Below are 25,034 nucleotides of genomic sequence, written 5' to 3'. Positions count from 1 at the left end.
TTTCTGATCTCTACACCCTAAACCAGTTTGCTGTTCCAAATATCCATAAGTGGTGCTATCATATAAATTGCTCGAGCCAGAAATAAAAAATAAACAATTATAGTTAATAATAGAAAATGAAAGATTTCACATGCTGATTTTTGATATTTAGAACATCTAATTAAGGAAATAAATTTTAAAGAATCTTTCTTAAAGGTAAATGGGTTTTATGAATATTGTTATTCTCCATATGAATAGCATTTGAATTTATTTTCTTCTATAATAAATGACTTGCTTATTTTTAAGTATAGTAAAATTTTAAGATTTTATTCCTTATCTGACTAATATTGCCATCATTGCTGCAATTTAAAAAGATATCCCTAAAGATATCTTGATTTGGAATCTATCAAAAAGATTTAAAAAAGGATTTAATACAGTTGGTTTTTTTTAGTTGGTTCTGTTTGACAGAACCTTTTAAAGCATGCCATTGTGTTAGCAACGGCCTATGAAAATAAACCCAATCCAAGCAGTTATGATTAGAGAATGTTCCTGTGAGCATTTGCTTTGGAGATGTATGCTATTTCCAAGGGCATATATATATCATCATTGTTTAAGATTTGATGTTCCTTACTATAAATTTTAATTTTTTGTATGTGTTTCAAGTGAAACCCATTGCCACATTCAATGAAATTAACTATAAGGTATTTATTCAGGAAAAGTAATTGGTTATCTTGTAAGCTCTTCTCTTTAGTAACTTGTGATTTTATTTTTGATGCTGTATTTTAAGAATGAAGGTAGAGTATAAATTTCCAGTGCAAAAGGATTAAAGATTATACTTAATTTTTTATTTTCTTCAAAATAGAAAATCTTTACATTTTGGACAAGTGCATACATCTAGTTATATTTGACATTAAGTTATTTCACCTATAAACCAGATGGCAGAAGCTTTCACTGCCTCTGTGCCTAGATTCAGAAATACCTTTTTATATTTTTTTAGATTATAAATAGATATAATAGTCAAAGTAATTTCCTTTCTTGTTGAATTAATGTAGTGCAGATAAATTTTTATCCAAGCCTTTAAATTTCACTTGATTTGTAATCCCCTAATTACTCTGTGCTAGGAACTGAGGTGAACTTTATGGGTATGGGGGAAAAATAAGATCAGTTACTTATGTCCATGACTTCCAGAAAATTTGCCAGTGCCCAGCTAATTTTTTGGGCAGTATGGAAAAAATTCTGATGGGTTTGTTCTGTGGAGTTTAGGTTCACGGAAGTTTTACCTTACTTATGACTTATAGAAGAAGTTTGTCCTATTATTAAACACTGCTTAAATTCTTTTTTCTTAATGATTATTTATATTCTGATAGATTCAGTAGATGTGAAGAAGCCATTGGAAAGAAAAAGGAATGGATGTCAAAGAACTGACAAAGGGGATTAAGAAAAAAAGAAAAGACTGTCAGAGGTTAAACCCAACATGAACACATTACACCAGGGGTGGACCTCGTATATATCACCTGTGGTTTAATGCATCAGAGGAAAAAAATGGTCTCACTCTAGTATTATGTCTGTATGTTATTTTTTAGGAAGATAGCAGCTTGTGAAGTAGGTGTTATCCGGGTTTTATAGATGTAGAAGCTATACAGGTTCTGAGGCTATTAAGTCACAGAGCTAAGAGCAATGCTGTTGGAACTTGAGATTTCAAATTCCAAGTTCTTTGGCTACATCTGCCTATAAATGATCTTGTTGAGGTTTTATTTAATTAAACACATAAAATAGCTTTTTCTTGCTGACACTGGTTTTAGCAATGGGCTTCTTGCTCCTGTAAGCTCGTGAATTATCTTGAAATGTCTGTCTTAACCTCTTTTCTCGAAGTCTTGTGACTTTAAGCTACTGCTTAGTACTCCTTGAAGGCAAAGACCATCCAAATCCGGCAGTAAGCTGGGCATGCAGTAAAGGTCCTAGATGAAGAAATGCACTCTCCGGGTTGGAGAGAGGTTTAAAAGACAAAGATAAACCAAACTACAGAATGGTGGTTGATTTCTAAATATTTAGGCCTCTAAATTAATATTTTTAGTGCAGTAAATCTTTTCTTTAAAGATTGTATTTATTTGAGAGAGCGAGTGAGCATGAGCAGCGAGAGAGGGGGTGGTCAGAGGGAGAGAGACCCTGGGATCATGACCTGAGCCTAAGGCAGATGCTTAACCACCTGAGCCACCCAGGTGCCTCTAGCACAGTAGGTCTTAATTATTAAGTTTCTTGTTGATAAATATGTCACTTAATGAAGTAAGGTTTTATCTTACTTTGGCTATTCTATTTTATTTTGTACTTTTGAATGACTACAGATTTCCCTTATAACCTCATTCACCTCTCTAACAAAACTCCGTGCGTAAAGAAAAAAATCATTTGAGAGATTGTAGATGTATTCTAGCACATAGTAATGAATAAACATATTAATGAGGGGTTATATTTCATCATAAAGAGCAGAACAGTGAAACAAGTAGGAAGAAATTTTGATCATAATAACAATATTTCAGGAACCAATAAAAATTGACTATTTTCTCCAAAGTACAGTAGATAGTAACCAAATGGTGGAACACTGGGTTGGGAGCCAGGAAATGACTTTAGGTTTCTGCTGTGCCTTGTATTGTGACCTTGGGCCTTTATTCCCAAGAGGGAGAAGTCTGGCTCTGATGTCCTATAGATCTAGAAGGCTGCTAGTGTCTACCCTTCTTTTCCACTCTATTGTGCGTTCAGCGTGGATTACCATGAATATATCACACATCCTATATGTTATTAGAAATTCCTGTGAACAGATTGCACAACCCAACCCAAAGTAGTTTTGTCTATATTACATTTTTAATAAAAGAAATCTGGAGTGTATTATTCACTTAAAAAGCCCATGAAGATTGTGAGACTATGCATTTTTTACATAGAGCCCAAATTTAGCTAGCTTTAGTGAAAAACATGCCCTGAAATGAAATTGATTATGACATAATATTGTGTCCTTTAAAAAACTTTTAAGAAAACTTAAATTATTCTGAAATGAAAGCTTCAAGAGCCTGAATCTATTTTTAATATGTGCATTATAATCTGAGGTTGTCTGCTGTAATGCATTATTTTAGAAGGTATTAACATAAAAACTTGGAAAAATAAAATACATGTACTTAAATAGAAATGGAATTATGAATATAACATTTAAAATACTTTAATATATAAAGTTACTCTAGAAACTGAATCTTATCCCTTAATGATTTTGGTCACTGTTTATATAGTGCTATGAAAAAGTTTGGCAGCTGAAGAACAGAATGTTGTCCCTTTTTAGAATGGTGTTATAGCAGACATAGAGAGAGAGTTACATTTGTCAGGGCAAAGGTTATTAGAATTCTATTTTAAGTTACAGTGTAGAAGATAAATGCACCAAGCTTATTTTCTCAATCACCAAATTACTCATGGAAATCTTTTTTACTAACTGGAGAATACCTTTTGGAGAAATAAGAATAAAGAAGAAAACATTCTGCCTTGACTTAATTTTCAGTGACTGTGAGTTTTATGACTTTCCATGCCTGCTGATTGAGTGTGTGGCATCCATAACATAGGAGCCAAGACCAGTCTCACTGGACGTGGAACACTGGGCATTCGTGAGGGGCCACCCTGGAGAGGAAATATTTTAGAGCCTCTTGCTATCATTTTCATCAATTCTAAGGCCCACATTTTCTCACATTTTAATATGTCTAAAACAGGCATATCTCTTATTAACAATGACTTCTTAGCATTGTGTCCTGTTCAGTTGAAAGCTTTTGTATCTCTTACAATTGAGGAGATTTTAGAATCAGTGAAATACACTATTTATGCCTTGCTTCATGGTTCTAACTCTACTCAAATTTTATGGATATTTAGATAATACAAGGGCTTAAAATTTATGCAATTGATAGTGAGCAAATATGAGAGAATAAAATATTTTAAAGTTTTATATTTGAAAGCTCACTACGCATTCCACTGATTAAAAGCAAAAAAAACCAAAAAACAAAATCCTCTTTTGAGAAGAAAGGAGGGAAGGAGAGTAGGAAAGAAGGGAGAGGGAAAAAACATTATGCAAACCTTTCGTGTCTGAAAATGACACCCAAGTTTCTCTGAAGCACAAGTGATTTTTTTTTTTTAAGATTTTATTTATTTATTTATTCATGAGAGACGGGGGGCGGGGAGAGAGAGAGAGAGAGAGAGAGAGAGAGAGAGAGAGAGAGAAGCAGAGGGAGAAGCAGGCTCCCAAGGAGCGGGGAGCCTGATGCGGGACTCGATCCCAGGACCCTGGGATCATGACCTGAGCTGAAGGCAGACGCTTAACCATCTGAGCCGCCCAGGCGCCCAAGCACAAGTGATTTTTGAAGTGATTCTTTGTCAGGAGTTTGAAGTGATTCTTTGTCAGGAGTTGAGCATAATTATGAGTAAAGTAAGCAAGAATTTTGGAGTCACATGAAATTAGGTGTACAGATTAACTCTAGCACTTCTGGTAGTGTGACTTTGAAAGTACTTAACTTTTAGGGCCTCATTTCTCTCATAAATAAAATTATGATAACTCTACTTACCTGATAGTTGCCTAAAAATAATAAGCTGGTGTAAGGAATGATAGTTACTCTTGTTATCATCTTTATCATTATTATTATGATTATTTGCTATACAGTATTAAATTCATCCATGGAAAATTTTAACTCAGCAATCATGATTTGGGGAGTGTACTGTATACAAAGAGGAGAAATATGAACTACAGTAATTTAAGTTTACTTGAAATGTATACATTTAAGAGGGATGTTATCATATACCTTCAGTGATTCTAGCTACACATCTTAAGAAGGAGGAAATTGATATAGACTCCACATTTATATTCATATGTAAGTGGAAAGAATTAGTTGCTCATTTACATTTTTTTAAATTTTTTTGAAGATTTTATTTATTCATGAGAGACAGAGAGGCAGAGGCAGAGGGAGAAGCAAGCTCCCTGTGGAGCAGGGAGCCCGATGCAGGACTCGATCCCAGGACCCTGGGATCATGACTTGAGCCATAGGCAGACGCTTAACCAACTGAGCCACCCAGGCGTCCTCATTTACATTTTTAAAAAGAAATGTTGCACGGTATCTGTTTTTTGATAGTATATCATAATTTTCTATATTTATTATTAGTGATAAGAACTCACCATTGCATAAACATTTATATAGCTTTTGATTTTTCATAAGCTTCTTCATGGACATTTGCTGGAATAATTTCCCCTTAATCTCTCCCACACTATCCTGTCTTTTTAGGCTAATTAATTTCTATTCAACTTTTAGATTTCAGTTCAAAGTCACCTCCTCAGGAGAGCCTTCCTGGATATCCCACATTTATATTCCTTGTAGCTCCCCTCCATACCATGTGTCACAGTTTGCAGTTTTGTATTTGTGTATTTGATGGATGTCTTTCTCCCACTAGGTTCCGTGAGGGTAGGGACCGCATCTGATTTTTCCTCACTGTTGCACTTCCAAGACCTAAAACAGTCCCTGGAACATTTTTGCACTAAATAAATAAATAAATAAATAAATAAATTTATTTTAAAGATTTATTTATTTGACAGAAGGACACAGTGAGAGAGGGAACACAAGCAGGGAGAGTGGGAGAGGGAGAAGGAGGCTCTCTGCGGAGCAGGGAGCCTGATGTGGGGCTTGATCCCAGGACCCTGGGATCATGACCTGAACCGAAGGCAGACGCCCAACAACTGAGCCACCTAGGCGCCCCCTAAATAAATATTTAATACGGTATTTTCATTACTCAGTATCATTTATATATGGAAGTAAATTAGAATTTTGGAGCCAAGGAATTTGATTGAGGTTTCAGAATAGAGATCGATATGCTTAAACATTTATTGAGCATCTGCTTTGTATGTATATGTTGTATTTGTAACTGAATGAGTTACAAAGTGAATAAAAGTGGAACTGACTCTCCAGGAACCAAGCTAAAGCTAGGATTTGCATTTTGGAGTCATCTCTATCTAGCCATCTGACATTTGCTTGCATCTCCATGTTCTATATCAAAGAAAGTATTTTCTTTCCTACACATGTGTTCTTATGAAAAATCACCATTTGGATACTCACTGGAAATTATTCTTGCTTTTAGTATTGCTGGCAGACAAAAACACCTGTGCTGACTAGGATAACAGTTGCCTAAAGAATTTCCTGGACGGTGAAATTCTTCCTAAGTTTAGCTTAGGTTTCAGTTTTATCCCCTCCCCCCAAATGTTTGTTTCTTTCAATATTATCTCACTGTAAATGTGAAGATATGTACTCTGTGTGTGTGTATATATTTATGAGAGAGTGGGAAAGAGGGGGGATATATGAGACCTGTAAAGAAAAGATTAAAATCTTTGAAATGTTATTCATTGTTTGGGAAAATAAGAGCTCATTGACTTTCAGGAAAAATATTTCTGCAAAATACAGGTAAAACAGAAGAGCCAAAATTGTAAAATCTGGTGTGTATAGCTATCATGGAACTCATCCACCAGAAATCACTTTTCTTAATCCGAAACTGAACTACTGAGGTAAATTGAAGTATTTTAACATGGGGATGAGATCTTAGTTTCTTTTGGTTTACTATGTTCCATACTCCCTTTCTGCTACAGTTTTAAAAGTTTTGAAAAACTCTTATCTAAATACTCCAAACATATAATTTTGTCTACATTTCTCCTCTTTTTTTTTACACTTCTCCTTTCTTAAAGAAAAATTATAGAAAATGTGTATTAGCTCATATTCATCAATTTTTATTATTTGATAAATTAAGCAGTCATGTTTCCTCTCCTTGCAGCTTATTAATGGTATATAATACGTATATAGATGTATTTATTTCTCCAGATGCTTTTGAATTGGTCACACTCATTTTTAAGTGAAAAATCTTTTCTCAACTTTTTTTTTAACCCTATTTTCAAGTCTTTCCTCCAAATGGCTTTTGGCTATTTGCCCAAATCAAGTTAACTCACAAAGGATGATTTGCCGTATACGTGGAAGTGGTCTAGCCAGTATATGTGGCTGTCCACCAGGGATGGTAACTAAGCAATATTTACATTGACAGCAGATTGGACTGCATAAATGACAATTTATTTATTCTAACTTATTCCAACAAGGATTTAATTCAACAGATATTTTTTGTTCACCCAATATGTGCCACTTAGTGTTCTTGGTGCTTGATCTATGTCAGTGAACAAAACAGATAAAGATCTCTGTCTACCCTCATGGAGCTTACATTTTAATGGAGAGAGACAAGACAATGGACCTCATACTGAGCAAATGATGTAATATGTGGAGGAAGGAAAAAACAGAGCAGGGTTAGGGAGTTGAAGACTGTTTGGGGTGGGGGGGTAAGTGGCAGGTTTCAGATTAAGTAGGGTAGTCCAGTAAACCTGATTGAGAAGGTGTCATTTAAATGAAAGCTTGACTCTTTTTTTTTTTTTTTTAACTTTTTGAGGAACCTCCATACTGTTTTCCAGAGTGGCTCCACCAGTTTGCATTCCCACCAACAGTGCAAAAGGGTTCCCCTTTTTCCACATCCTCACCAACATCTGTTGTTTTCATGTTGTTGATTTTAGCCATTCTGACTGGTGTGAGGTGGTATCTCATTGTAGTTTTGATTTGTATTTCCCTGATGATGAGTGATGTTGAACATCTTTTCATGTGTCTGTTGGCCATCTGGATGTCTTCTTTAGAAATGAAAAACTTTTGAGGAACCGCCATACTTTTTTCCAGAATGGCTTCACCAGTTTGCGTTCCCACCAGTGGCAGCCTTTCTCCGCAGCCTTGCCAACATCTGTTTTTCCTGTGTTGTTAATTTTAGCCATTCTGATAGGTATGAGGTGGTATCTCCTTGTAGCTTTGATTTGTATTTCCCTGATGATGAGTGATGTTGAGCATCTTTTCATGTGTCTGTTATCCATCTGGATGTCTTTGAAAAAGTGTCTATTCATATCTTCTGCCCATTTCTTAACTGGATTACTTGTTTTTTTGGGTGTTGAGTTCGATAAAGTTATTTATAGATTTTGGATATAAACCCTTTATCTGATATATCATTTGCAAATACCCTCTCCCATTCCATCAGCTGCCTTTTTGTTTTGTTGATTGTTTCCTTCTCTGTGCAGAAGCTTTTACCTTGGTGAGGTCCCAATAGTTCATTTTTGCTTTTGTTTCCCATGCCTTGGGAGACGTGTCTAGTAAGTTGCTGTGGTCGAGGTCAAAGGGGTTGCTGCCTGTGTTCTCCTCTAGGATTTTGATGGTTTTTTCCTGTCTTACATTTAGGTCTTTTATCCATTTTGAATTTATTTTTGTGTATGGTGTAAGAAAGTGGTCCAGTTTCATTCTTCTGCATGTCACCATCTAGTTTTCCCAACACCATTTGTTGAAACTTTTTTCCCATTGGATAGTCTTTCCTGCTGTGTCAAAGAAAAGTTAAAAATAAAACTACCCTACGACCCAGCAATTGCACTACTAGGTATTTATCCAAAGGATACAAAAATGCTGATTCGAAGGGGCACATGTGCTATCAATAATAGCCAAATTATGGAAGGAGCCCAAATGTCCATTGACTGATGAATGGGTAAAGAAGATGAGGTATATATGTACAATGGAATATTACATGGGCAATCAAAAAGAATTAAATCTTGCCATTTGCAACAACGTGGATGGAACCAGAGTGTATTATGCTAAGTGAAATATGTCAGTCAGAGAAAGACGAATATATGATTTCACTCATATGTGGAATTTAAGAAACAAAACAGATGAATATAGGGGAAAGGAAAGAAAGATAAAATGAGATAAAAACAGAGAAGGAGGCAAACCATAAGAGGCTCCTAACTACAAAAACAGACACATAGATCAATGGAACAGAATAGAGAGCCCAGAAATGGACCCTCAACTCTATGGTCAACTCATCTTCAACAAAGCAGGAAAGAATGTCCAATGGAAAAAAGACAGTCTCTTCAACGAATGGTGTTGTGAAAATTGGACAGCCATATGCAAAAGAATGAAACTGGACCATTTCCTTACACCACACACAAAAATAGACTCAAAATGGTTGAAAGACCTCAGTGTGAGACAGAAGTTCATCAGAATCCGAAAGGAGAACACAGGCAGCAACTTCTTCGACCTCATCCGCAGCAACTTCTTCCTAGAAACATTGCCAAAGGCAAGGGAAGCAAGGGCAAAAATGAACTATTGGGACTTCATCAAGATAAAAAACTAATCGCTATGCAAAAGAAACAGTCAACAAAATCAAAAGACAACCGACAGAATGGGAGAAGATATTTCCAAATAACATATCAGATAAAGGGCTAGTATCCAAAATCTATAAAGAACTTCTTAAACTCAACGCCCAAAGAACAAATGATCCAATCAAGAAATGGGCAGAAGACATGAACAGACATTTTTCCAAAGAAGACATCCAAATGGCCAACAGACACATGAAAAAGTGCTCCACATCGCTTGGCATCAGGGAAATCCAAATCAAAACGTCAATGAGATACCACCTCACACCAGTCAGAATGGCTAAAATTAACAAGTCAGGAAATGACAGATGTTGGCGGGGATACGGAGAAAGGGGAACCCTCCTACACTGTTGGTGGGAATGCAAGCTGGTGCAGCCACTCTGGAAAACAGTATGGAGGTTCCTCAAACAGTTGAAAATAGAGCTACCATATGATGCAGCAATTGCACTACTGGGTATTTACCCCAAAGATACAAATGTAGGGATCCGAAGGGGTACGTGCACCCCGATGTTTATAGCAGCAATGTCCACAATAGCCAAACTGGAAAGAGCCAAGATGTCCATCGACAGATGAATGGATAAAGAAGAATGGTGTATATATACACAATGGAATATTATGCAGCCATCCAAAGGAATGAAATCTTGCCATTTGCTACGATGTGGTTGGAACTGGAGGGTATTATGCTGAGCGAAATAAGTCAATCAGAGAAAGACATGTATCATATGACCTCACTTATATGAGGAATTCTTAATCTCAGGAAACAAACTGAGGGTTGCTGGAGTGGTGGGGGGTGGGAGGGATGGGGTGGCTGCATGATAGACATTGGGGAGGGTATGTGCTATGGTGAGTGCTGTGAATTATGTAACACTGTTGAATCACAGACCTGTACCTCTGAAACAAATAATACATTATATGTTAAAAAAAAAAAAGAAGAAGAAGAAGATAGCAGGAAGGGAAGAATGAAGGGGGGGAAATCGGAGGGGGAGATGAACCATGAGAGACTATGGACTCTGAGAAACAAACTGAGGGTTCTAGAGGGGAGTGGGATGGGGGGATGGGTTAGCCTGGTGATGGAAAAAAAAAAGGTAAGAAAGAAAAAATAAGAGGCTCTTAACTATAGAGAACAAACTGAGGGTTACTGGAGGGAAGTGGGTGGGTAGATGGGTTAAATGGGTGATGGGCATTAAGGAGGGCACTTGTTAGGATGAGCACTGGGTGTTATATGTATGTGATGAATCACTAAATTCTACTCCTGAAACCAATACCACACTATAAGTTAACTAACTTGAATTTAAAGAAAAATAAATAAATAAAGACTTGACTCATGCATAGAGGAAAATGTTTTGAAGGTGTTTTCATGGCCATATAAAGAAGTGAGATAAATGGAGAGAAGACTCTGGTTAATTTATAATTCTGCCAGAGAGACAAAGGGAGTGTGCCCCTAGGCTTATTATTTTTAACAAGTGTAGTATTTTACAACTTTCCTTTGAGGAACAGAAAACTGCCAATTATTTTGGTATAAAAGAAACAATTCATAGGGTTTTTAAGTCTAAAATGTATTTTCACCCTCTGTGCATTCTTTTTTTTTTTTTTTAAGATTTTATTTATTTATTTGACAGAGAGAGACACAGTGAGAGAGGGAACACAAGCAGGCGGAGTGGGAGAGGGAGAAGCAGGCTTCCTGTAGAGCAGGGAGCCCAGTGCGGGGCTCGGTTCCAGGACCCTGGGATCATGACCCGAGCTGAAGGCAGACACTTAACGACTGAGCCACCCAGGCGCTCCATCCTCTGTGCATTCTTATAGCAAATATGTCTTCTGCAAGTGGCCTATAATTAGACAAAAAAATATAATTCTCCCTTAGGGGTAAAAGATAAACTATAATAGGTCAAGGTTTAAAAGAAATGTGGGAAAATATCTCTCAACTATAGAATTTCTAAATATCATAGCCTCTTGAGAAGGAGTGTCTTACTCAAAAGTTTCCAATATCTGTTCCAGCCAAAAAAGTGATGCTAATCTTTGCAAATATACCTGTAACTTGAAAGACTGCATCAGCATACCTAATCTAAACTGACCTATTTTTGCTTTAGAACCATTACCTACCATTTATAATCTAGTCATGAACTAGGACTGCCATTTAGGAAAACTGATATTATGATGGGCTCTTCTCCGATAATTATTTTCTCTTTCGAAACTCTGGATGCCCTCTTAACAGAAGCAGCCCTTCCTTAGACTTTAGCATATGGTCCGACTTGACCTTTCCACTAAAAAGCCCTCCTGGCATTGGAGGCCCTGGGTAGAAGGGTTACAACTGTGTTTGCTTTAAGATACTTTTGGCTATTGCAGGAAAAGAGTCTCCTATTTGTGCATATTTTGGGATGAACTTAGCATATTAGGGTTTATCATATCCAGATGTAATCTGTTGTGATAGAAGAACTGGCACATATCCTCAAGTTTAAACATGACTTCCTTCATTTTTATTTTGATGTTTTTCAGACTTATTTCAAACCAGTTTTTCTCTTCTTCTGTCTCTCCCTCCTTATCAGTCATTAAACAAATATTTTTTGAGAATTTACTCTATAATTAAGGCCCTGGGATCCGTGGTGAATCCAAAGCTTACATATAGTAATAAGGAGTGATTTTTTTTTTTTTTTTAAGTTAGAAATTTACTTTGGGATGTCTGGGTGGCTCAGTTGGTTAAGTGTCCAACTCTTGATTTTGGTTCAAGTCAAGATCTCAGGATCTTAAGATTGGGCCCCTCATTGGGCCCTGTGCCGGGCGTGGAGCCTGCTTGGAATTCTGTCTCCCCCTCCCACTTTCCCCCCCCCCTTAAAAAATATACTTTAAAAATTAGAACTAAAATATTCAAACATCTTTTGAGTTTATTTTTTAGAGTTTTATGAATTTAATAAAATATAGGAGATGATGAAATAAACTCTAGAAATCTCTCATGTTAATTGTAAAACATGTAGAATTCACTAATTTATAAGCAGGCTTCAAAACCTATGCCAAATGTACTGTTTTTCTAAAGACATCATTTATTTAGTGAATGGTGAAATCTCTTAACTATCTTCTGTCAGAATTGTTACCATGTAGTATAACAACTGACTTGAGGTGTGTGTGTTGTGCGTGTATGTGTGTGTGTATGCACGCACATGCATGCACATGTATGTCTTAAACACGGCCATTTGGGACGTACCTGGCTTTGAAGGCTCTCCACAGAATCAGTCCAGCTTTCCTCTTTATCTCCCTTCATCTCAGCTGATTTAGGCTACTTGCCTACTAGCTACCAACATACCCCAGCTTTTCCTCCTGTGTTACACTATTCTTATTGATTAGAATTGTCTTTCTTTGTCGGTCAGTGAAAATATAACTCCTTATAATTGCTCATCTCTTCCTTGAAAGAAGCTTTTATTGACCACCCCACCCCCGCTAACCATAAGGGATTTCTTCTTTTATTAGTGCCTTTTGCTTAAGCACCTATCATGAGCTGCCGAGAAATTATGGTAGTGTATTTGTGAGTACCTGATAGATATTTTGTTTGTTCATTCAAAAACTGTTAACTGCTCTCTCTCAGACGTTGTGCTCTAGGAAATACAACAATAAACACGTTAGACTTGTGAGTCATGGATTTGAGAATTTACTAGTAATACCGAAAAGTAGAGCAGTATGATGAGTGCTGTCAGGCACAAGATGATACAGGAACATATAGCTGAAATGTCTAAGCCAGTCCTCAGGGGCCAGTTTGAGACTTGGTTCCAGTTTAGACAAGGTCTCTGCCAAGTCAGGAGGAAAAAGGGATACCCTTTCCCTTGTAATAGGAAAGGGAGAGAAAGGAAAATATTAAGTAGATACTGGCAAATTAGTGGAGGAAAGTCAAGGGAATTCCTCTCTGCTTCTGTTTTCTTTTTGAAGAAGAAGGCAAAATGAGCTGCTAAGGGAGGTGGAAAGAGAGCTTATTTGGAGGTTGAGAAGGTAGAAAGTAGCTCCTATAGAGAGAGAGGAAGAGAAATGACAGGAGACATTTAATAGTTACCAGGGAGCACTGAGGGCTTGGTTCAAATCATAGACCACGAGTAATGATGCCTTTCTTTGAAACTGTAGGCTTTTCTTAATCTTTTTTTTTTTTAAGATTTATTTATTTATTTTGAGAGAGTGAGAATGAGAGAGAGAGAAGGAGTACATGAGAGCGGGGAGGGTTAGAGGGAGAAGCAGGCTCCTTGCCGAGCAGGGAGCCTGATGCGGGACTCGATCCTGGGACTCCAGGATCATGACCTGAGCCGAAGGCAGTCGCTTAACCAACTGAGCCACCCAGGCGCCCCGAAACTGTAGGCTTTTCTATAGGAGCAATCTGCAAAGCCGTTTCTGTATCTGTAACACAGAGAAGGCAAATAGGTGGAGTAAATGAATGAGAATTCAAGCTGCATCTCTGCAATTTATTGGACAAGTCACTTTTCATCACTGACCTTCCATTCTTTCTGAACCCACCGATGGTAATGCCCACTCTCAAAGATGTTAGTATCTCAACATCAAATTGATATTTTTTATACATTTGAAAGCATTTTAAACTACAGATAATACTAGATAATAGTTATGATCTTACCTATAGGTTTGAATCAGTAAAATTTTTCAGAATTTTCCATACTGGATGCACAAAACAATACAAACCTCTGCCCCCCCCTTGGAAAGGACCCATATCCAATGATCTTCAAATCCGATGTAAGCTCTAAGATAGCTGTAAGAATAAATAGGCTAACAGTGATGTTGAAGAGAAAAAAGCTGAAAATAATCTTTGAGGTGCACTCTAACAAGAGGATACTTTTCTGAAAATATGAAAACACAAAGTTTTAGATTTACAAAGGCCAACTAAAAACATCCTTAGGAAGTATAAGTATATGCTTAGAATTATTACAGTGCATTGGATGTTTTTATTATCAGGCTCTGTTTCTTTTCAGAAAATGCATAACATTTTTAAAAGGCATTCAGAATATATTCTTTCATGCTGTGTTTGTTATTTTAAAAAGTCAAACACAGCACTACTACTGTTTAGAAAATGTGTGTACAGTAAGTAGCCTATTGCCCTGTTCCTTTCTTTCCATGTAGGCTGACCGAATGTCATATATGGCAAGACTAAAGATAGAAAACACATACAAGCTGCTGCTTATTCCTCTTTCCTATGGAAATGTCTTTAATGAGTGCACTTGATACAGACTCCCTTTTCATTCTAGCTTCTGGGCATAATCCTCTGGAATCTAACCCTGCTTGCCTTCCATCGTGCCTAATAGTCTGAATGTTTAACATTTTTAAAGGGTAGTTGTTCATCACAGGTTCTGGATTATCTTTTCACATACCATTTCCATGCTTCTACTTACATCCCCCCAATTAATCCAAGTTATCAACTGACCTCTTCTTGATAATAGAACCAAAAAATGGGCAGTACTTCAATCCCAAGAAGTAGCTGCATGCCAAAATACATTTAACAGTATGAAACTGTTGTTGCTAAAGATACCTATTTATTAGTGATTTACTGAGGACTATAATTGATGTTGAATGTGGCCCTTTATTAAAAGCTGGAAGACTGTTTTACATTTCCACAGGTCATCTTACTTTAAAACTTTTGACCTGATTTAGGACCCACATAAGCAAAAATTTCTCTCCCTTATCAGTAACTATGTAGCTGAGGTATTTCCTTCAGGCACTAAGTGAAGTAGACTGTTGGTCATGTTGGGACAACCGTATAGTCCAGGAGACTGATTACTTTCTTTGACCCTTCTATTGAAGGACATAAAGGGAGAAAACAGGGAAGAGAAGTCTATTTTAAAAAGGAAAATATGTACTTTTTCAAAATTAGTGAAAAAGTATTAAAAGACGGGAAAAGTAGGTAGTTACAGAATTTGTGTGCATGTATTAGAACTTCTAGAACTCTTACTTAGAACTTTGGTGCTGAAAAATAAGGAGGCAGGTAGTGGGGCAATGTGAGACAGTTTTCGTCCAGCAATATCTTGGATATGGGCAAGTGTAACCTTCCTAAGTTAAGGTGTGCCCGAACTCTCGGATTTAGCCCCTCTCTCCTGTTCCTCCCTGCATCCACACTCCTGACTGTTCCAACAGGAAGGTAGATGTTTGCTTTAGAAAATACGTTCTTGGGGAGCCTGGGTAGCACATTTGGTTAAGTGTCCGACTCTTGGTTTCGGCTCAGGTCGTAATCTCATGGTCATGAGATCGAGCCTCACACGTTGGCCGAGTTGGCTGTGCTCAGGAGGAATCTGCCTGGGATTCTCTCTCTCCCTCCCCCCGCCCCCGCACTCAGGTGTGTGCACTCTCCCTCTCTCTCTCTCTCTCTCTCTCTAAAATAAATAAATAAAAATCTAAAAAAAAAACAAAAAAGAATTTCTCCATCCCAGTGTACTGCTGCTGAGCACCATGTTGCAAACTTCACTAACTTTGCTTTGTTATTTTGGCCTTTAATGCGCATGTGACAAGTAGGAAGTGGACACTGGCCATGGGGGCATTTGCTTCCTCGGGCCACTCTCTTTCCAGGTCATCTTTAGGTTGCCCGCTGTACTTTGGGGCTACTTATTTTCCCACATATAGTCAAGGAAAAGTCGGTAAGGGGGTTAGAAACTCATTAGAATAAGTTTTTCTTAGCTATTATCTTCAGTAATTTTGACAAATTCTGTAATTTCCATATAATTTATGCTTAAGGTAGCCTGTATTTCATGTTTAATTTTGTTTCATCCAGGATATTTTAAACCATTATTTAATTTTTTTTCAAGTGAAGTATAGGTTTCTTAATTTTGTGACAGTAATAGCTGATATAAGTTTAGTTAAATGTTATTAGAGTTACATAAATGAATGTGTCATAATTATCTTGAGTATTACCTACTGGGTAGATTATATAGTTTTAATTTTTAGTTGCACAGTGCCATCTACTGGATCTGTGCTACAGAAAACCCTCATATTTTCTTTAGTTGTCCTGGTTTGGTTATAATCAGCTTTTAATATTGAGGTGCTTTCTGGTATTCATCTTTCATCTAAAAGAGAGACTAGCAAGACCTGTGTATTTAGACTTTTCTTAGCTATATAGATCCAAAACGAAGCATATAGGCTACAAATCTTAACAGTTTTTCACTTGGGATCTTTCTACATTGTACTTCATTTTCTTTGAGTATCTGTTTTTGCTTTCAGGATACAATCTGAATCGTTTAACATTGCCTTTTCAGCTAAAGAGAACTTTTATTAATGATTATTTCATAACTATTCTTTCTATTCCTACCTTACTCTTTTAATTGCATATTTGCATGCCTGTTTATTTAATGTCTTTTCTATCCTGACAGATTGAATGCCCCACCAAGGCACATACTATACTCAGCACCTACTGTACAAATAAATGTTAAAGTTCCCTGGGAGAATGGCAAGAATAGTTGGGAAACTGATAATATATTAATATAAGAAAATTTTAAAAATTGTAGTCATAGTACCAAGGAGTTATCGATTGATACATCTTGTTGTCTACTCCTTTTACTTGGAAAAATAACCCAAAAGTTGTGTTTTTTTTTTCTAAATCACTTACATCATTTTAACACTGAACCTCATTTCTCAGTGAGTTATATTCTTTCTTGTGGCCCAGTGTGGAGCATGGTATCATACATGCACAAAAAAGAGAGACATTTTATTCAATTAAAGCGTCTTAATTAAAATTAGTACAGTAAAGGACAAGCATAGCCCTGGTAATCCAAAACTGCAAGCAAAAGATTCAACTATTCCTCTTCCTTCCTCAGTTTCCGCATCACTTCCATGTTGTATAAACTCATGCCACACAGGACCAGTGCTAAGAATAGCCAGATGAGGTTTTTAGAGCCAGTCTCTCCATCCTTTCACTTTTTCCATATACGAGAAGAACAGAAAAGAAAGAGCAGACAGGAATATACTAAAAGCCAAAAGATTAAAGCACGTTTATAAACAAAATTATAGAATCTGAAAATGTTAGTGATATAATGTCCTTGGTGAAGAAAAAAAAACCTTAGAGATTTTTTGGGAGAAGTAATTTGATTTTTTTTTTTAAAAGCTGTATACACTAAAGTTGAACTCAGAAGAAGAGTAAGATTAGCTATTTATGAGCTCATGCACACTACTGTAGATCAGATAAGCAGACATCTGGAGAGAGCAAAGAAAATCTCTGATAGTTTGATAGTTTTCAACATGACCTGAGAGAGATGAAATAAGGCAGTGTAATTTAGGAACCCTTGTCCTGTTGCCCCAAAAGAAAATGTAAACAGTTAAAAAGCTTTTAACATTCTTTACTGTCACCTCAATTGTCTGAAGACCTTGCTTACCTATCCATCATCCAGTTTCCAAAAGACTGAAAATAGAAAAAATGTAAGTGTATTTAACAGCCTAGATTCAGTCACTACTCGACTCCAGTTTATTACTAGACATTCATTTTTGGTTCTGCAAGTTTGAATCTGCCAGGACTTGAATGCTCAGGTGTTAGTTGCTGACAGTTTCACAGTAATTTTAGGTTGGGCCTGCCTTTGGGTAAATCATATCAGTAAAAATAAGGCTAATTTTCCTCGTATTACCTCTGCTTTGTTTGGCAAATAATGGCATCATATTTCTAAAGTCTCTCAGGGAATTGATTATAGTCTTTGAACTCTCAAAATAAAAGGATGAGACAAGTAAAGTTGGCTGGAGTGTAGGCAAATTGCAGACTTTCTTCCTGGTTTATTTCTTCAAAGTATCTTCTGATCTCAGAGGTAAAGCTGAACAGCAACAAAGGCATGACTGATAATTGGTTTTGATCCAGAAAAAGCCATCTTATTATTACAGTTTTGTTACCTTTCACTTCTTACTCTAATTCTCCATTCACTATCCTGAGAATTTCTGGTTGGGACCTGCATCTTTTTGTTTACTTCCCTTTTGTCCCTTCAGATTAGTTATTATTATGACCAGCTAAAGAGGACAGACACTTGTCATTTTTTGCCTCTCAAACACAGAGTTTGTATTAAAAAGTATTGTATGTGTCCATATTTGAATATGTATACATTTAAGTCAGATTCCTGGGGAGGGTTTTTAAAATCTTCTGTGGCTCTCGGCTTTGACCGTTAGATTATATCCTTTAGATTATATAAATTTCCTGGAAGGTAGATATCCTCCCTTCTAGATCATTTTAACAGTGGCAGTTTACAGTAACAAGTTAGCTAATCAAAATGTTTATATAAACAAATGCCTGTAGAAACTCAAGCCTATCTTAAACTTATCAAACTGTAACCCTGCCGTTAGGTACACTCTCTCCTGAGCTCAGTGATTTTGAGAGAAGAAAGGTGGTTCTGTATCATTAACGATAGCAACAGTTACCTTTTACCCAATAATTTTGTGCCAGGCACAGTGCTCAGTACCACACATGGATCCCTCATTTAATCCCTGTCCCAGTCCTACCAATGGGGCACCAGAGCTATGCCCATGTTAGGGATCAGAAGAGATCCTGTATGAGAAGTCCAATCTGTTTTCTGCCTTCCTTGAGGCAAGAGGAGGGGGAGAGGGCAGTGCAGAGGCCGTGGGGACTAGTCCTGAATTTTTTTTCTTTTTAAGACCCTCTCCCGATTCTTTTATGTATTATACTAAACCTGTTTTTTGTTTTTAAGATCTTATTTATTTATTTGACAGAGAGAGCACAAGCAGGAGGAGCGGCAGGCTGAGGGAGGGGGAGAAGCAGGCTCCCCACTGAGCAGGGAGCCCAAGATAGGACTCAGTCCCAGCGTCCAGGGATCATGACCTGATTCAAAGGCAGATGCTTAACTGACTGAGCCACCCAGGCTCCCCTATACCAAACCTGCTGTTGTTGTTGTTTTTTCTGTTACGAGATCTCACAGCTCATTTCTGAAGCCTCAGCAGTGGATTGGTTTTCGCATTGAACATCTGGACAGGGACAAACAGTAAATCTCAGTTTTCTAAGTTGAGTAGAAAATGGCCTTCTGACCCTGTCTCATCCTCCACCTTCCTCCTCTTCAGGTCTCCATTAAAAAGCAGTCTGCTTTATTTACATCCTTTTTTTTTTTTAAGTAAAACTTTGTTACCATGCCAAACCCTGTAATTCTCAAGCTTTTCTAGAAATGTTATCTTTAAGGGAGATTTATAAAAGCAAGAAGAATCTTTGTGGTTTTATTCTGAAAGCCAAAAGAGTTGAGAAACAAGGCAGACTCTAATGCTGAGCTTTTTCACTTTCAAGCTGTAAAATGGTTTCTATTCATGCTTATGAGGAAGAAGCAATTGAAATATTTATTTTTTAAGTCCTGGCAAAACATGACCAGCGACTTTGAGAGTACATTTTGTCATGGGATAAAGAAACAGAAAAGGCAGAATCAGGGTCCTTGCCTTAAAGTGAACATTATTGTATATTTCTTCAGAGAGTTTCATTTTTGAAGAAACATTTTGTATTCTTTGATGGAACTATCTAAACTAACTAGAGCTCTATCCAAACTAGAGCTTTTGAAATCAGACCCAATTCACGTTCTTTATTTATAATCAATGAACAAACTTAGCAAAATCTGTGATTTAAGGTATCCAGGACATTTTTAACATATGCTTTATTAAATATTATTGCCATCATTATATTTTCTCTCTGCCTTCACACACATACAGATAAATACATATACATATATATGCATATATACATATGTCCTTATTAATGAGATAAACATTCAAATTAATTTTTGTTTGGGTATTTCTTTGAATTCAGAAGGTATCAAGAGAGACATCTTTACTCTCCTGGTGAACACCAAGAGTTAAGAGTTCCTTAATGAATGCCACTGGAAGACTTTTCAAATTAAAATTATTCCATAGTATTTCTGAAGTACCTTGAAATCCTATACCCATCTACCTCTTCATTTTACTTGCTTCTTATAGATTCCCCTTTATTTGGTAAATCATGGAGAGAATGGACCAGTCAGATGCAACAGGTGCAAAGCCTACATGTGCCCATTTATGCAGTTCATTGAAGGAGGAAGGAGGTATCAGTGTGGATTTTGCAACTGTGTGAACGATGGTAAGTGGTGCCAATACATGCTCGTAGTAAAAGCTCTTTATTAGTTGAAATATGTTTTACTTCTTAGCTTAGGGGAAAAAATATATGTTAAAGCTCTTAGTTATACCTGAGCTTTCCCTAAATACTGATGAGCTCACATTCAAGAATAACTCAGAGCAATAGCAAAAGCAAAACAAAACAAAACCTCAGTTTTGTCATCTGTAAACATGAGAGGTAAAATTTTGTTTTGCCTCCAACGGAGCCTTTGTGGAAGGGGATTGAGAAATAAAACTACTTACCTACTTTGGAGTTTTATAAGAAACACAGCAGCTTCGATGTGGGAAGTTGTAGGAGCAACTTCATGCATTTATATGAGGCTGAGAGGGGCGTGGAGGTCCCAAACGGAGAAAGTTCTGGTTGGTTTCCTTCCACAGATATTATAAAGAAGAACTTTTATTTTATCTGTGTTTATAGATGGTAGGTTGGAGACTTAATCTTTCCTTATTCCTCCAAGTTATTCCTGAATGTGAGCTGATCAGTATTTAGGAAAAGCTCTGATTTAACTGAGGGCTTTAACACATGTATAGATTGTTTTCCCCCTCAGGGATGAATGTTGGATTGCTTAAGAAGGAAAAAAACATTATTCTGAAGGGCTTTTGTAGATTCTTTATATTTTCACTGTCATTCCAGTATGAATTGACTGATGTTGAAGAAAACTGCAAACTTGCTAAAAGCAACTTACATTCATTATATTCATAACAAGTCTGTGTTTTTAAGTTTTTGGTGCTCAATAAAGTGCATAGTCAGCCTGAAACATTCCCACATTCATTTACATTTCTAGACCCTTTGTAGAACCATGTGATGATTATGAGAGCATGAACTTTCTACGTGTTTTCCTCTTTCCTTATCTTCATAGACATGCTTCTCTGCAGGTCATTAAATCTGAAGAATGTCACGGCTTTCTGCCTCTGTCATTGCATTCATGGCGGCTCAACTCTGTGAGTGTTCTCTGGTGGGAGAGCGCCTTGTTGCCCCAGCTCCTTATTACAGTCCCTGGTTTTGTTCAACTCAGAGTGCCAGAGACTGAGTCTTTCTCACAAAAACTTTGGTCAGTTCTTAAAAATGCCTTGCTATGGAGTGGAATCATTGGTTTCTATCCTCCTCTCAAAAAACTGTGGTCCTCTTGCAATGTCTCTCTCCTTGCTCCAACTGCGGCATCCACTCATTGCAAATTGGATATCCCTGTGAGACCAGATTTCTGTTGGTTCTCCACCCTTACTTCTCTTTCTAAGGAAGATTTTATTCCTTGTTTCATCCTGGATGAAATCTGCAACCAAATCATTGGCTACTTCAGGAGCCCTGTGACAATTCATTTCCCTGTACTTTAGTTTTGTGGGGAAGAGTCATGAGAAGGCAGAGACCTCTCCTGCAGCATTTGGATAAATGTCTCCACCGAGGTCACCAGCTCCTCAGTGTCTTTAGCCAGACCCTCACCTTTCTTAGGAAGGTAATCAGAAATTTATGTAGCTTTTAGATCCAGGATTTTCAGTTTGGTGTGACACCCTGGCGTCACACCCAGAGTATCAGCTCAGAGCCCAGCCACTTCCTGGTAGAAAAAAAAAAAAAAAAAAGAATTCTTGTATCTCTACATAATAAATTCCCTTCCCTTGGGTATTCACTCCTAGGAGGCTGCCGTGTTCATTTTCCAATAGCGTTATTCATACTAGGCTCAAATATTTGTTGCTAAAAGGAGCCAGACTCCTATAGATTTACACTGACACCTGCATTCTTCATTTAGGTTTAAAGAAGACAGAGGTTTATTGAAGTTAGAAAGAACCCAGCAAGCTTGGTCACATGGTTTCACTCTATTTCCCTTCAGAGTGTCCAGAGATTGCACAGTGGGAAGCATGTGAGGCCAAAAGGCATGCAGGAAGACAAGTGTCATTTGGCAGTGCATAATTTACAATGTGACTTGAATTTTTTTTATAAACATGACAGATAATATTAAATGCTAATGAATATGAAATTAAAGGAAAAAATTTCGCATGTTACATGTAGATATGTGAATGAAAATGAATTATAGTTTATACTATGTAGAAATTACCATACCTAATCCTAAATAGCCAATGTAACATCATCTCCCTCAACTAAAAGTAACAAAATTGCAGGTTTAGACGTTTAGACCCTCATAGTCTACTTATCTCTGCTGAGACTGTCAGTTTCCCACTTCCATAATCTTTACAGGACTTTGAATTTTCCAAATTCAGAGATCCATATGTACGTATGAGTGTTATAAAACTTGTTTTAAAAGAAATGGCCATGTTATGGTAAGAAAATAGAAAAATCAGTTCTTGGTGATTATTTTTAAGTTCCAACCTACGAAAACAGTCTTGTTGTAATTCACGTTGGTTCACAACTAAAAATAAAGAATACTGAGTTGTTGGTTTTAAAAGAGAATGCATTACTTCTGTAGTCTTATAAATGAAAATGTTGCTCTTTATGAAATGCTGAAAACCAGAGCATTGCTGGTTATTCTAAATACTTCTTCCTTTGTCAGTGGTTTAATAGCCAGCCCTATTAATCTCAAGGCAACAGGAGTTTGTTTTCACAGAGATACCAGGCCATATTTGTCCAAGTGTTCAGTGTGTGACTCATAAGTGTTCCTGTGCTGTTGGATGACTTCCAGGTCGTTGCCAGAACTAACCTCCTTAGACATTTGAATCAAATTAAGAGTTCTCAGCTGAGATCTTAGTGGTATAGTCTTTCCCTAATGCAGCAATCCTCTCTGCTCTGAAGTCCAGACATTAAAAGATTACCATGCAGACTTTCCATGGCTGAAGACATCTCTTAATTAAAGGATAACAAATACTGTAGTTAATAGTATGAGTCCAAATAACCAAGGTATATTTCCGTTAGGTATATTGAAAATTTAAATAGTTAGAAAAGTCAGAATTCCTTTTAAAGGAGGTAACTAAATAGGGAGAATTAAATTTTCTCTGTGACAATTTAAAAACACCAGTATTTTTATCCCTTTTCTTCACAGTGGTCTAAATGATAAATGTTATGTGTCATCGGTAACTTGCAGAAGAGTCGAGAGGATTTTTTAGAAAACCTTTGTACTTTCCACACATGCTTTTTACATAGTGGATATTTAGAATATACTGCATTCTAGCTTTAAAACACTTTTTCCCCCTCAAGTACTTCTTTTCCTCCCGTAATAAATTTTAAGAACTTATTAAGTTGTCTGTGTTATGAAAACAAAAGGTTTCCTTTCTTATTTTGATTTTATTAGTTCCACCATTCTATTTCCAACATCTGGACCACATCGGGAGAAGGCTGGACCACTATGAGAAGCCAGAGTTATCTCTAGGATCTTATGAATATGTTGCTACTTTGGATTACTGCAGAGTAAGTGTTCCCAGGACTTCAAGTGTTTATACATTGATGTCAAACTCAAGTGAATAACTTTCATATGTAAAGAACTGAATCTTGGTTCACAAACGAAGCATTTTGGTGGTGCTATGGGGATGTAGAAATGCCTCAGACACAGATCAGGTTTCTAGGCTGTTAACATAATTAAATTGCCAAACTACTCAGAGCAGTGATTATTTTTAAAAACTAAAAAGTGGTGCCAGAAATAGAAAACAATAATTTCATTTTTATGTCCCTATCAGATAAAATATTCTGAGTTCTTAAAGCAACAGTACCATAGAGTGCCTCAACCTTATTTGTTTTGTCAGAGGTCTCAGTCTCAGAAGGTTTTCCCTTCCAAGGCAGATGCTCAGCCGATATGGTCAATAGGACTGGAACAGGTTTCTCTACCTCCTTTCTGCACACCCGTCGTCACCACAATGATTTAAGACTCTTAGGATCTCCCTTGGACTATGTGAGAGCCTGGGATTCTGGCCTCCGGTTTCCTTGCTTTTAAATGTAAGCGTGAGACTCCTCCCCGTTTCCTTAATCTAAAAAATTAAATTAAAAAACGTAGCCTTCCTTATGAGATCATTAACTGTTGGCCTCCATACTGTCACCTTGGCCATCTCTTCAGCTGTACAAAACACTCACCACAGACTCTGAACTCATCACCCCTTCTTACAACTCTATGCTTTTAGGTAAGATTGTTTTGACCAGACTATCTTTGCATCCTCCTGTTACATTTATATACCCCACCTAGCAAACTCCTACTCATTCTGTAATACCTGCCTGAAATTTTATCGTATGTGAGTGTACGCATGTGTACACATGAACCACTTTCTTTGACTTGATCGTAGTGGTTATTTACTAAATCTCCTGGGTTTCCCCCCACCCCATAGAATTTGGTCTGTATATTGGTTTTAGCAGGTATCCCCATGAAATTTAAATCTTCTTAAATACTTTCCCTCTTCATAGATTTCAGTATTCTTGGTGACAGGAATCTTGGCCTGGCTGTCTTTTGGGCCTCCACTGCAGTGTCTAGTACAAGGAAGACAGTTAATCAGTGTATGTGGGGTGGGTGAATGAATGAATGAATGAATGAATGAATTGGCAGGTCTGTTACTATTCCCAGGACTGGCTATTTCCCTTTTCCAATGTCATAGTGAGAGTGACCATCATTTTGGGTAACTCGCAGGGCTTTAAAATTCTTCGGTGATTTGGAAACATTTTCTTGGGTATCAGTTCAGATTTCAGCTTCTCTCTGAAGTACCATATGTAGACCTGAAGAAACAGAGCCATTCTGACTAATTTTCTTACTTCCCCTTCCAAATGTGAATGCCTACTGATGCC

At 37.1% G+C, this 25,034-nt stretch overlaps 1 protein-coding gene across 3 annotated transcripts in view; it reads left to right on the top strand.

Moving 5' to 3' along the window:
• Window positions 1-25,034, top strand: part of SEC24D (SEC24 homolog D, COPII coat complex component) — a 102,226-nt gene that overhangs the window by 34,828 nt on the left and 42,364 nt on the right. For all 3 annotated transcript variants that reach the window (XM_027600611.1, XM_027600609.1, XM_027600610.2), the window contains exons 9-10: window positions 20,153-20,291; window positions 23,563-23,678. In XM_027600611.1, the coding sequence (XP_027456412.1) occupies window positions 20,153-20,291; window positions 23,563-23,678 (255 nt within the window). The remainder of the gene's footprint in view (window positions 1-20,152; window positions 20,292-23,562; window positions 23,679-25,034) is intronic.

The sequence above is a fragment of the Zalophus californianus genome, chromosome 2, assembly GCF_009762305.2.
Source record: "Zalophus californianus isolate mZalCal1 chromosome 2, mZalCal1.pri.v2, whole genome shotgun sequence".
Classification (NCBI taxonomy): Eukaryota; Metazoa; Chordata; class Mammalia; order Carnivora; family Otariidae; genus Zalophus; species Zalophus californianus.
This window is presented reverse-complemented; position numbering and strand designations above follow the sequence as displayed.